Source organism: Ptychodera flava, chromosome 8 (genome assembly GCF_041260155.1).
Source record: "Ptychodera flava strain L36383 chromosome 8, AS_Pfla_20210202, whole genome shotgun sequence".
NCBI lineage: Eukaryota > Metazoa > Hemichordata > Enteropneusta > Ptychoderidae > Ptychodera > Ptychodera flava.
Genome location: NC_091935.1, coordinates 44,839,533 through 44,853,048, shown reverse-complemented (window position 1 = coordinate 44,853,048; position 13,516 = coordinate 44,839,533). Strand labels below are relative to the sequence as shown.

The window sequence follows — 13,516 nt, the reverse complement described above, 5'->3', positions numbered from 1 at the left end:
TTATGACAAAATTATGTATGCAAGTTAGAATCCTCGTTGGAGTTGAAAATTTTGACTCGTTCAACAGCCATCAAACATTGAAGACTGTGAAATTTGCATGTATTCATAAAATAAAGAAAATGTTCCCTCAACTTGTGAATGACAAAATGTGATTTATAGCAGTAGTCTAGTATCAATCTGTTCAACTTGCAATTTGCTTCAAACTAGGAAAGTAGTAGAATCATTGGCATAAAACAAAATTTAATTTGCAGATGATGCAAAACTCGCTTGGTTTGAGTACGCTTCATTGCATACCTACATGAACTTTCTAAAGCCAAATTGAAACATAGTTAGAAAAAAGGTAGGTCTTTGTACTGAGCTTATATCTAAGTTGCTTATCAAAAGGTTGCAGCATTAAATGCAATAGAATATTGTATGCATATTTTGTGATGTAAGAGTTCATGTAGAACTTCAATGAAATATTGTTATGAAATATTGTAAATTAATTACTGATTCCCCTTACAATATGCCAGCAAAATATCTACAGGTTACATATAAACAAATGTCAAAATACGTTAATAAAATTTTAAAATAAACTTCAATTTTAAGGACACACGTTCAGAATGATCTTATAAGCAGACAGATGTATATTGATGTCATAGAGAAGTACGTTTTGGAATACATGTAGCAGGTACCAGACTCGGTCAAGAGTTTGAGAACTTAATTCGTATCCAACAATTCCTACATGTATTGTTCTTTCTTTGTTTTATATCTGTCCTTTTATATCGTACATTGAGGGAATTTGTATACATGAGCAAAAGTTTTACCTTTGCCAATGCAAGAGAGAAGTATATTATTGTAGATAATAGTATCGCATGTACTCCATTTTTTGTGTACACTGTACCACGGTCCCTCTATCGTTGTACACTCTACGTTCAACCTCACGAGTTATACCAATTTATTAGAATTCATACAATTGAACAGTATTACTCGAGAATTGCGCTGAACAAAAACAGTAAAAAACTACGTCTTCACGTCGCAGAGAAGGCAAATCGAAAATTTACTTACCGAAGTTTAAACGATCGCCTAGATCCACGGGGATGTTATGGTGATCATTGTTCAAATCGACGAGCCGATCGATCTCCACAAGCTGATCATGACGACGATGACTTTTTTACGCGTCGTAAACATTGCCTATAGGTTTTACATACATAGTTAGCGTGTATGAAGTCGTCACGACGATGTCAAACAGCAAATTTACGCGAAATTTTGTCAAACTTATAGGGAAAAATCAGCGACAATTTACTCAGTAATTCAAGGTCGTAACTGTCCAAAAACTGCCGCTGAGATTTGACCTTTGATTGTTTTACCAATCTGACCAATCATAACGAAGTCTTCACATGATCTATGATGTCATCATGCGTGATACTATTACTTCCGGTACAAAGTCCTCGCGATCGCTGCAGTGTAACTAGCATGAAGTACAGCGGACTTCAAAAGCGTTTAAAAAGTACACTGACGGAAAGTTCATTGAAAAAACCTAGAGCGTTCGATCGACTATCCAAGCAACAGTACATTGAGAGCTCCTGTGGCCGTGACTAAGTCCAGACACGATGTCAGAACATAGCAGGAATATAGTGGCGAAACCCTACGTATAGCATTCCCATATGCCGCCGTGCTACAAGTTACAACTGTGTATCGTACAAAGGTACTACTACCGTAAATCTATAGTGTGCCTTTTCGGTTTTACGGGACCCAAGTTTCAATGAAAATTGTATTCTTTGCGACAGAGTGAGATACGAAAACCAACGCATCAGTTCAACTGTGTAAACTTGTGTTCGCGTGTGTTTCTCTGGAGAGTTGAGGTTACACGTATTACGTGCACGGACATGCATCCATGGGTTGAGAACACAATAACAATAATGAAAATGGATTTACAAGATTTATTCCCTTGTCTTAAAAACTTCAAAAGTCGGCGATTTAGTAACTGCACTGATCAAAGTAAAAATGATGTTTTTGGAAATAATTGTCGATGAGATAATTTGTAAGGTCAAATATTGTCACAGACGTGATGTAAATCCTATAACAAAAGCAAGCAATGAAATGTTATTGTTATCAATTATTATTTCCTTCGTGGACTACGGCCGATTTTCTAGAGATTTTCGTTGCTGCCATGAATTTAATTTGAATTTTCTTACGGATTAATTATCATTGGCTCAAAAAGTAACCTGATGGGCAAAGAAAACATTTTCATAGGAATCTTTTGTGGCTGCCTATAGTGTACTCATGAAACAGCATTGTTAATCATCAGAATATGCAGTTTGTAGCTCGATCGCCTCAATCACATCATAGCAGCTTTTACTGTCTATTAATTATCACACTGTGAATGAACTATTAGCACTGCAAACCCACGCTCACGTTCATACATCGCTTGGGCTTATGTTCACATCTGCAAACTTCATTTATTTTTATTTCATTTTTTTATATTTGTGATAGACAATACCGCAGCAAATATTAAGCTTTAATACTGATCGCCTCTGTGCAACTATGGACACATGTACGTCGATCTGTCCTCTGCTACCTCCATGGTCTGATAGTCAAAATACATTAAGTGCAGAGATGCTGCTCCACTCCTATCATTTTCTGTCGCTCTACGGGACAGATTTGTTGTTAGATATATCTGATCAGCCACAATTATTAGGCCACTAATGTTCCTGCAGAGATGCTGCACCATTCAAGTAATTTGCTGCCGCTCTGCCGGACAGATTTGTAACAAAGTGATCTGCCCAGCTAGCGGGGCAGATTCTGCGGGCCAGAAATCTGCCCTGGAACTCTGCAGCTTTAGTCCCAGAACAGTCCTGTCGCTCTCCTGCAAGCTTTCCTGCCGCTCTCCTGCCAGGACCTCATTTTTGTAAGGGAGCAGCTCAATGTACTTTAGTTCCCTGGCAGGCAGCATGGAGATGGGCATTTGGGACAAAAGTGTCAATTTAGCCAGTCCATGTGCAATACACACAAAATGTAAAATGTAAGAATTTTATATACTTGTCTGTAATTAACTGATGATTGCATTCACTCTACACTGTATACTCAAGCAATATGACCTTGTGTTGCCTTTGACCCATTTCAAAGAGGAAAGAGTTTTGTAATATGTATTTTGTGTGTATAACTTACAATAGCACAAAACAAATATACTCTAAATAATGCATTTTATTCAATACACATGCTTAACTTACTTTTACAAGACTGGATAAGAAACATCAACACACTCTTGTTCAATACTCCCAACTGTGAGTTGCTCCTTTTATGCACTTGCATGTACATGTAAGGTGGAAGTTCATTATGTTTTTTGCATAAGATTCATATATGTTTCTGTATAGGAGTTGACAGTAGATCCTACTTGTACTGTTTACTGTTCTACTTGGTGGGGCATTACATAATCATATAATATTGTCATTCCATAAGTGGCAGAAATTGCAATCAATCTTTCTCTTTAAGATTTGGGAAGTGACCAACAAAACAAAAATCTTGTATATCTGTAAACTTCATGTAAATACATTTTGCTTTAATATTTTCTACGGCGACACAAGCTACTTCATTTGACTTGCTAACAACAGACAGATGAAATCCTGTTGCATTTGTCACATCATCTTTTACTAGAGTCACTTCTTTTTTAACAGGTAGCTTTTTTATAATTGCATAATTTTGGACATCACATGTACAACTAGCCATATTTTCACAAAAGCATGAAGTCTTCACTTGGAAAAAGAAATTAATATGGCCATACTCAAAATGATCATTGAATTTATATATGACTGTGTATGAATTCCGTTTATATGCTCTTCTATAGGATGAAGAGTGATAGACAGTAGATCCTATTTTAAGTCTCTGGTACTTCTTTACTATTTTACTCGGTGGTGCTTGGTCGATGACACTTAACAGAGCATTGAATTCCATGTCCTCAAGATCACTCTCCTCAGAAGAACCTATGGCATAAATGTTCTGTTGTAACTGTACTAAATTACCTTTCTCTAACTTGTTTAATTTCTTATAAAAATTCATTGCTTCTTGACTGGCCTCTAAACATTGTACAAGATCGGGTAGATTTTGAACGAGAGATACAGCACTCAAAATTTGAAACTGAACATTCTGAGTACCATGAATGAGTTTAAGAAGAAAACCATTTGTATCTTCGAAATGGAAGCAACTATGGGTCCACACGGGGCCTAATTGTTTTACATCTTCTGTCAAATGCAAGAGGGAATGTACATTATGGGTCATGTACCGTTCCCCATACAAACCAGCGAAAAGCAAACAAAAATGTTGTAGTAGGTTATCTGTTAATTCTAATTGTTCTACAGATATAGACTCCTGAATGAGAATGAAGATAGCTTCAGACAGCAAAGCAAAATGCTGGTAGTATGTATCAGGCAAAATGCCAAACAAAACTGCAAGTCCATAGTAAAGTAAAAATGACCGAACCTCGGAAGCTTTCCAATACTTCCTGTGTCCTTCAAGGGAGCGTGGACATCTTGAAATTTCGTTTGGTGGATGTATTTCTTCAAGACGCTTATCCACCTGATGTATTTTGTGTGAGATGTTGAAGTCTTCTGAAGAGTTTGTTGTGTCAAACCACAGAGAAAACAAGGTCTTCATCACTCCCTGTAGCACACAGTGCATATAGTCTATTCCTGTTCCATTTGTGAGGTCATAGTGGTTGAGTCCTCCGAACCAACATGGTCCTTTTATGCCATTAACAATCTTACCTGTTGGAGGAAAAGAAGATAACATTGAGAATAAGACACTAATATGTATTGTTTTAGGCTAATTTAGTGGGAGTAAATGGCAAGATTGTCAATATGTATGATTTTTTCTGAAAGAGCTTAATAAAATTTATGACTGTACAAGTTCACATAACTCTAAGAAAAGGTAATTTACTGACCATAGACAACCAAATTTGATGAAATATTGCTTCTTTTTGAGATAAATGAATTTGGACAAACTGCAACCCATGAAGATCCGTCCAAGCACTGTAAGTACCACTTAATATATACAGTTCTACACACCAATTCTCAATAATGCATTAAAAATACATCTTGCCAAGAGTGACTGTGTCATCTCAACTTGCACATAGCTTCCTTCAGAAAATGCAAAGCCTTGATCTCAGGTTGTGTAAAGTTACCCTTTGAAGGCCAGTGAGTGTAATATGAAATGCTTTACATTTGAAATTTGAAATAGAAGTGACTTCAAACAATTGAAAATCTTCTTTTGCTCTCATGTACCTACTTCCATATGATATAACAATATTGATAGATGTATCTTCTGCAAGGACCATTACACAATATATTTAGGAAATCTGTCAGGTTGTTTTACACACCACATGCAGTGGTAAGATGTATACATTTAAACACCTGATAGATGAGACATGACATTAAATTTAACACACCTCTTTATCAGTAGATTACAACAGTTAATGGAACAATGTTACCAACCTTGTTCAGTAGCAGTTTTGGCGTCCTGGCACATGTTTTCATGAGTTCTTGGTGGTCCTGTTGGATTTTCTTCTATAAATGGAAAAGTGTGGACATGCCCTCCTTTCTTTGTTTTCACTGTCTGGCCTGGTTGCAAACATTTAAGACAGCCAAAAAATCCATTGAATTGGACAGAATTACACACCATACTTCTTGCTGGAAGATCACAAGTGCCAGCTATCAGAAGAACTCGAGATGTGAACTTGCGACCAGTGTGGGTTTCAACGGTGATGCCCTCATTTTCTAGCCTTGAAAATGTTGCATGGAATGGTTTTAAAAATGTAAGCATGTCTGGTTTAACTGTGCCAAACCATAATCCTGCAAATATCAGGTTTTCTCTCTTCACACGCTCATGGAAGGGGAGCTCATTCACCATTAAGTATAAAGGCCAGAGTGAAAATGACGAGGATTTAAATACAGGCACACCATCTGTATTCCACATCAAGGAAATGTTTTGTCCTTCAGAAAGAATATTCTTCTTTTTTTGATACAATTCTCCATCATAGATATCTTCTATATTGCCTGGTTGTTCCTTCTTCCGGTCAAAACGATGTCCAATATTGTGAAAAAAATGTTCACTTTGAAATAGTTTGCGAATTTGGTTTTCAATAGGAACTTCTATAAAAAAAGGTGTAGTTTTTCGCGAAAAATCAGCATCACATCCAGCTGTTGGACATCTGCCCTTGTCACTGTTAACACCAAGGTACCGCAAACATCTTTCACAGTAATAATGGCACACCAGTGGATTGCGAACACTGTGAAAATACTTCAAAAATGTATGTAAAGAATGCAGGCCAGGGTGTTTCTTTGCACAGTGCAAGCCTATTAAAGTCAGAAGATCTGAAAGTGCTTCACCTGATAGGTGAAACTTGAGAGCATATGTTATGATCAGCACCATACTCATGCTTACAGTTATAGTAGAGTCTGGGAAGATTGGCTCATCACATTGTTTTTCATTACATTTTTCATTACTGGCCTTGCTAACTTCCTCAAAGTCCTCTGCTGATGGCCCACATATCTCACCCTCTTCGAATATTGGTGATGTATCCATTTCATCATTTGCATCAAAGTTGCAATCAAAAAAGGAATGATAAATTTCTCTATGTTCACTTAAGTCCATTCCTGAGCATGGTGGTTGATTAGTTGACTGCAATGTTTCACTATATTTGTTTGTAATGCTGACATAGCTGTCAGTGTCATGTGTTTCATTGCTCAAAGTTTCTGCACGGTAGCTGTCAGTTGTGGTATCTATTCTTCCTTGAGAGGGTGAATCACAGTCATCATTGCAATTACTCTCATCAATGGGTTGAAAAAAGTTTCCACTCGTACTGGGCTCCACTTCATTCATTTCGTAAGATGGCCCTGATGCTGTGGCTTCAGCCTGTACATGTACATCCTCGTCAGGTACTAGTTGCCCTACTATATCCTGGTGTTGCCAGGCAGCTTCTCCAGTTCGATGTTGTTCTGTGTTACATGTATTTGAAAAAAATATATTTTACTGTCAATAATGAGTTTGTTTTTTGTAAGATAATGGTCATTAAATATCCAGTATTACTAAAAACATTGAGGGATTATTATAATTTGTGCACACGTTCTTATAGGGTATATTAACAAATTTGAAGATGAGGGTTATTTGCAATTTCTGCCAATTTAGAAGTATTTCAATCACAGTATTACAGAATACAGAAATGCCATCAAATTCTTTTTATGCTTTACTTAAAACTATCAACTTTGTTTGGAAATGCAGGGGCTAAGCAAGGATCTGGATAATCAAGTCCTACATGTATTTCACCTGCCATGTGCTTGCAGCATTTTAGCTGTTTTTGGATTCATTTGACAAGTCTTCCAGTTTTCCATTATGAACAATTGTCTATGTACATTTAAGTTTGGAGGGACCGTGGTCTGTCGTTGCATATGTCTTTACAAATTACATACCACAGCTAGTAAATGTGTCTAGGGGTTTGGGGACATCTTCAGTCCATGGTTTAGTAATCTGTTAGTGTAGGCCAGCAACTTACAGTTACTTACATCGAAATCGTAGTTTAATATGTCACATTGAAATAATGCGCACTACAGTAGTAGTGGCAAAAAACAAAAACAAACAAACATGAAAAAATATGTGTGCGCTCACTGAACCTCTTCATGGTTATATTTAACTTGATTTGAAACACTCCCTATCACATCAGCGATATCATTTTGATCGTTCAAATTGTTTGTTCTTCTTTGGAAGAGTAGTTTTATTTTGGACCAGTTCTGAGCCACTGGTGCAGGCGAGAGGATAATGTCCACGCCAAAATAGGCCATAAAGAGTTTTCCCCGATTTTGCGATGTTGATTTGCAGCAATATCGGAATCACTGTAATACTGTGAGTGATTATAGAAGGACCGTGCCACCGTCAAAACGAGCGAGTAAGCCGCAATATAGCCCTGCGTACGATGCTGTGTGTTCCGCTACAGCTAATCGCCCCGCTGGTGAGCGGGGCGATTAGCTGTAGCGGAACACACAGCAGCATCGTACGCAGGGCTAGCCGCAATAGAATAGCACAGGTATAGCGGTAACAAGCATTTTTCAAACTTCATTACTCACCTAGAAGAGACTTAACGGTGCTTCTAGTCCTCTTACAGTCTCGAGCCGCGAAATCGCTGCCTCTTTTTGACATATTGTGCTGATATAAAGTGCCGTTGATAGCAAAATCGTCTCGTCGTAAGTTCCTGGATATATGTCGAAGAGTGAGTGTCAACACTAGCATGCAGACCGGTCATTGCACAGGCGCAATAGCGCTTTTCGTCACGTGATGAATATTAGCCAATCACTTACCCGCAATAAACGCGCGTTAGTCAAAATATCTTGCGCGGTATTTTTCATCGCCATTGTGAAGACTCGACAGCCAAAGGTCGTCTTTTCATATACAGATCTCCTAAAGTCGACTTCTTTTGTCCTTCATTGCTCCTGGCAACAACATTTAAAAATGGATGAGTGGATGTTGGTGTATTTTGCGGAAGACAAGACATACTGTTCCCTACCCCGCAGCGACGTGGTCGATGGTGAGTTTGTAGAAAAGAGTACCATCAGCGTGAAATGGAGAAATTTTGACGTTTTGACCTGTGCAACTACTGAGGATATATACACGGCTCAAATCGTGAAAATCGGTAAGTTACGATTTTGAAAATGAAGATTAATCTGTGTTTTCGCAGTAAGTTAATATAGTCCTACTGAGTCGTGGAGAAATAATCATAATGGGCTTTTTAAAAACTTCATTGACATCAAGCATGTTAGATAATTCCAACAATTATTCAAGCATTGTGTACATCACAGTCCCTCCACAAAATTGTGCTACTTGTACGCTGTTTTCTTTGTATGTGGACACAAACTACATGTACTTATCATCACCAGGCACGTCTTCCTTTAGCTGTCTGCTTTCATGTCATTATAATTTTCCTTCAAAACCATGATGAACATTTATTATTGATTCTGAATGCCGTATTTCGATCGTCCTTGAAGTTGAAAGGTTAGCAAAATTTTGGAAAGTGCATATTGACGAAGAAAATGTTTCCTACACTCTCTTAACAAAGTACATGTAAATATGTCTTATTTGATATAAAGCAGAACAAATTTAATCATGTGATGAGAGTGAGCATCCACATAGAATATTTCAGTTCATCATACCTGGAATAGCTATTGCTGAAAGAGTGAGTCTTCAAGCTTGATATTTAAATGCATAAGATGATGTTCACATGAGCATGGCTGTACATAAATGATGTTTGTACATCTGTGGCATGAGAGATGTTTTTCCTGTCGCACACAGAAGTAAATAAAAGGAAAAAACCTGTGAAAGCACGTATTCGTCACTTGGCATTTGATTTTTGCTTTAACGAGGATGTCTTTAGGGTTTTTTCCTTTAAATTATGTGGTGACACATTTTTCAAGAAATATGGCAAGTGTTTCCCTGAAAAATGCATATTTATAAATACAAATATTTTATCAAAAAAATTCCTTCCGACCTACCTACCTACCCTATTTTAGTATTTAAAAAAAACATGTTATTGGAACAGCACAACTCATACTTTTGGCCTTAACATGAATACATGTGTTGAGCTGTAAATCACTGTTTGATGTAAGAGATAGATTGGATTTAAGAATGACAAACTTGTCTTTTTATCTACATTGTAGGAACTAAAAAGGTTGTCAACAGAGCAGAGTTGGAAAGTTCAGCTAAACTAAGAGAAATTGAACAAAATCACCGACTGAATCGTCCAAGAGAAAGAAAATCAACTGCAAAGAAAATTGCTTTGGATGAGGAGGCAGAAGCTGACACTAGTACAACAACCAAAGTGATAAAGAATAAAGGCAAAGCTAAAAAAGGTACTAAAGAAAATAAAGCAGCAACCAGGAAAAAAGAAACTTGAATCGTGGTCCTGCAAAAAAGAGTACAACACCAAAAAGAAAAAGTACAGCAGAGAGCACTACTGCAAGCAAAAAGCAAAAGAAGGTCACACAACCAATAACAGCCGATTCACAGGAGACTACCACCTCAAAGAAAGAGAAACAGCTACAAAAAGCAGCAAGGATTGAAGCTGCGAAATCACAAGCAACCGAGTTTTTTGCAAAAAAATTCCCCGGTAATGGCAAGCAACATGGCACAAACAAATCAGAAGAGAAGTCCTCCAATACACCAACAAATGATGAAAGTTCACCTGTCTTGAGCAACAGTGACCATAATGCCATAAGCAAAATTGATTCTAATATGAACCGTACATTAACACCTCTGGCAAAATCAACACCACTTTCCCATGAGCCTTTCCACCTGTGTATGCAGAACAGACATCTTCAATGTCTCAGCCAGCACCACCTGTTCAACAACCACAGATGGATAACGATACTCCTTCATATACATACCTGAGCAATTCATGGACAAGTTCTGTGAGTGAATCGCATGACACATCTTCATTTATTAGTAAATGTACACCATCAGAAGATTCATCTACATCATCACAATCGGCAAATGGGCCTAGCATGCGACAGTTGCTATTTGATGAGGAACTGGATGAAAGCACCTCAGACATCTACAGAATGGCCATGAACACCGTCAACGAAGTTGACATGGTACATGCACCTGCACCTTTCCCGTCAACAAGTGTCAACTCAGTTCAGAGCAAGTCCAAAGGAAAGGATAACGCTTTTATAAAAATACCAGGTACAGTTATTGTCTTTTAAAAATACTTCAAAAAGTATTCAACAATGGAAGCATTCCCCCTCGTGGCCTCTTTTTGGATCAGTACAATGTCAGTTCGCTATTGCAAAATGGATGGCTTCAGATTTGAAACTAGTATGCATGAAAACACTTCATGATGTCATTGACTCATATTTCTGTCATTGAAAAGCTACTGATTGATTAAGCTGTTTGTTTTGCATGAATATTGAAGTAACAAGCAGTATGGCCACCTGCCAATACTTGTGTAATTGTTCTCCTGGACCAATACATTGCATGTTATTTTCATCAGTTTTACAATAGTATGTTCCAACCCTTACTGTGTCATGTGTTTACTTGTGTTGAATCTGCTACATAAATGAAACAAAAATTGCAGTATACTGTTATGATGGTATTTTCATTTTCCTTTTGCTTTGTAGTACCACCACCAGAGTGCTCTAATTGTATGAATTATTGGAAGGATCTATTTTCCAGCCTGTTTGGTTTTCAAGAGCAAGTGAGTAATTTTCGACGCTGATGTTTTCTTTAACTTTTTGTTCAGTTTGTACAGTCTCTTAAATATTGCTTATTGCTTTTCTATAATCTCTAGGGTCCAACATTGTATACTACTGTTCCCAGTCAAGATACATGTACCAAGTTCAAGTCACTATCTCCAGATGACATAGGTAGTAAAGGGAAAGCAACAAATTATGAAAGTGTAAGTACTTACCGTTTAAAGGTACATTGTATACACATACACAAATCGGGTCCCAGACACTGGAAATGCATATACCAACATTAAGTGATATCCCCACTCTTCCCAGATTGTAATCATGATATTATACATACCTGTTAGACCTTTTGTCATGAAACTGTACATTGCACTGACCGCAGAAAATAGTATCTCTTACATGTACAGTACATGTGATATTTCAATATTCAACATGTGACTATATGTGTAATGTTATTCTTTTGTCTTTTATATTCTCTATATGCAGACTATGATCGAACTGGTACCTGGGAGCAAGGTGCATGTTCAATGTGTAGTCCTAAATGGACTACTAGCTGAATGTCACAAGGATTCCAAGAAACTTTTCCATAAGTAATAGATCACTTCTTTTCCATAGATATTTTATCAGCATCGACCGCCTGTGATACGGGCAAATCGTTGCAAGGTAAACGGCCCTTGGACCAAACTATCGTACGAGCCGTGAAAAGTAAGGAATCCTTTATGATTTTAAAATTTTGCTATGTAATTATCTAGTGTAAAGTAGCAATTGTTACCTTTCCTGCATTGACCATGGTTGCTTTTCAAGTAAGGTTGGAAATGTATCTGAACTTCTTTGCACTGTCATGACGTTTAATAGAGCGACTGCTGCTTGTTCATGTATGAGCCTTCTAATTGGGTAACTGGGTTGTATTATTTGATTATCATTCATACAGAAAGGTAACTCCAATACCATGGGAATTGGATACTTCAGGTGTACTTTGATGATCTCTATTGCAAACCAAAAAGAATGCACCTGAAGTAGTAAAATTTCCTATGGAATTATCTTGTTGCCTGACATGTTGGGCACTGTAGTACTAATATCTTACCGCCATCCTTCATGCAAACTCTAACAAATGGATTGTCACTGCACATGCAATTGTTTTGAAAAACTAGACTTTTCTTCACCTCAGTTGCAGTTTGACAGTAATCATTTACATTCATATCTGGCTTGATTATCTCTGTTAATGTCACACCACCAAAACTTTAGAAAATCTCGTAATGTAACCCCTTGGGGTAACACAGAAGTCATGTGTCAAGTCTTAGATTGTCCATGTGCACCTTAAAATATGATGCAATCGTGGTTGATTTCGCATAATAACAGCAATAAAATGGTTTCCCTTTTTCAGCATATGTGTTGGCAAGGTCAAGGAAATACTCAGAAAGTATCACTGAAAAAGAGCTGACCAGGATTTTGACCAACAAGTGTAGTGGGGCGAAAAGATCTATTTGCAAGAAACTGTTTCAAGGCAAAAGGCAATAACTCATCTGCATACAGGTAAGACATCTTGAGTATCTGAACTGAATAATTGTTATTGAGCCGGTCTGGCGTGTTTATCTGTATGATCATCCTGCTTATAAGAACATGCTTAATTGAGAATATTTGATAATTATCTTTTATTTGTCACTTTGCTAATATTTTTTATTTGTATTTCTCAACTACAATTTTCATTTGTAGAGAATTAGTTACTAGTACTTCATTGTGAAGTACATATAAGATAAACATTAATGTGTTAATTTGAAGTGTATATAAGTTCATATTTTACAAATTTGTCATATTTTAAGTATAAAGAAGCAGTTTTATGAAAACCCTTGTTTCTGTATTGAATTTGAACTGTGAGGGGAAAATTGAAGCGCAACTTTTAAGATACAGACATTAAGACGGCTGTTAATGTATAGTCAGCAGTGTGCACAGTGTCATATTTCACCTTTTTTCTCTCTCTTTCTTGGCAAGGCCAAAGACTTTCTCTCAGGAGAGTGAATATTGGGAGTGCTTATCTCATTGTCCACTCAAACCAAAGGAACAGAGACAACTTAGAAAAACCTGTCCTTGAATTTTCATTCAGTGCAGGTTGGTACTTTTCACCATCTTCAATAGAAATCAATTGACTGGTCTGATCTTGTCATTTGATTCACACGAGTCAATTGTAGCTGAGGAATCTGTTGTTAAGGATGTTAGTTACAGTTGCAGTTCTCGTAGTTACTCGACTTTTCAACACTGTCTGCATAAGATATTTGATTTATTAACAATACTTTTTCCGAGTTGAATATCAT

General features: G+C 37.1%; 2 protein-coding genes across 2 annotated transcripts; one reads left to right on the top strand and one right to left on the bottom strand.

Moving 5' to 3' along the window:
- Positions 1-3,176: 3,176 nt before the first annotated feature.
- Positions 3,177-8,259, bottom strand: LOC139139409 (uncharacterized). Its single transcript, XM_070708315.1, has 3 exons — positions 8,094-8,259; positions 5,469-6,971; positions 3,177-4,742 (listed from the first exon to the last, which is right to left on the bottom strand). The coding sequence occupies exons 1-3, from the start codon at positions 8,254-8,256 to the stop codon at positions 3,457-3,459; spliced, it is 2,952 nt and encodes a 983-aa protein (XP_070564416.1). The 5' UTR covers positions 8,257-8,259; the 3' UTR covers positions 3,177-3,456.
- A 1,660-nt stretch (positions 8,260-9,919) lies between these two features.
- Positions 9,920-13,255, top strand: LOC139139407 (uncharacterized). The gene is made up of 6 exons (XM_070708314.1): positions 9,920-10,701; positions 11,136-11,212; positions 11,306-11,413; positions 11,694-11,912; positions 12,592-12,740; positions 13,197-13,255. Exons 1-4 carry the CDS (start codon positions 10,338-10,340, stop codon positions 11,799-11,801), a joined length of 657 nt encoding a protein of 218 aa, XP_070564415.1. The 5' UTR covers positions 9,920-10,337; the 3' UTR covers positions 11,802-11,912; positions 12,592-12,740; positions 13,197-13,255.
- The last annotated feature ends 261 nt before the right edge of the window (positions 13,256-13,516 follow it).

What these genes read in the sequence shown, in the direction of transcription:
- LOC139139409 (XM_070708315.1), bottom strand. Translation starts at nt 8,256, where the DNA reads ATGCTAGTGTTGACACTCACTCTTCGACATATATCCAGGAACTTACGA. An exon ending in CACCGTTAAGTCTCTTCTAG is followed by an intron (nt 6,972 to 8,093) that starts GTGAGTAATGAA and finishes CATGTAACACAG; the next exon opens with AACAACATCGAACTGGAGAA. An exon ending in CAAAACTGCTACTGAACAAG is followed by an intron (nt 4,743 to 5,468) that starts GTTGGTAACATT and finishes TTCCTCCAACAG; the next exon opens with GTAAGATTGTTAATGGCATA.
- LOC139139407 (XM_070708314.1), top strand. Translation starts at nt 10,338, where the DNA reads ATGTCTCAGCCAGCACCACCTGTTCAACAACCACAGATGGATAACGAT. An exon ending in TGTTTGGTTTTCAAGAGCAA is followed by an intron (nt 11,213 to 11,305) that starts GTGAGTAATTTT and finishes TATAATCTCTAG; the next exon opens with GGTCCAACATTGTATACTAC. An exon ending in AAGCAACAAATTATGAAAGT is followed by an intron (nt 11,414 to 11,693) that starts GTAAGTACTTAC and finishes CTCTATATGCAG; the next exon opens with ACTATGATCGAACTGGTACC.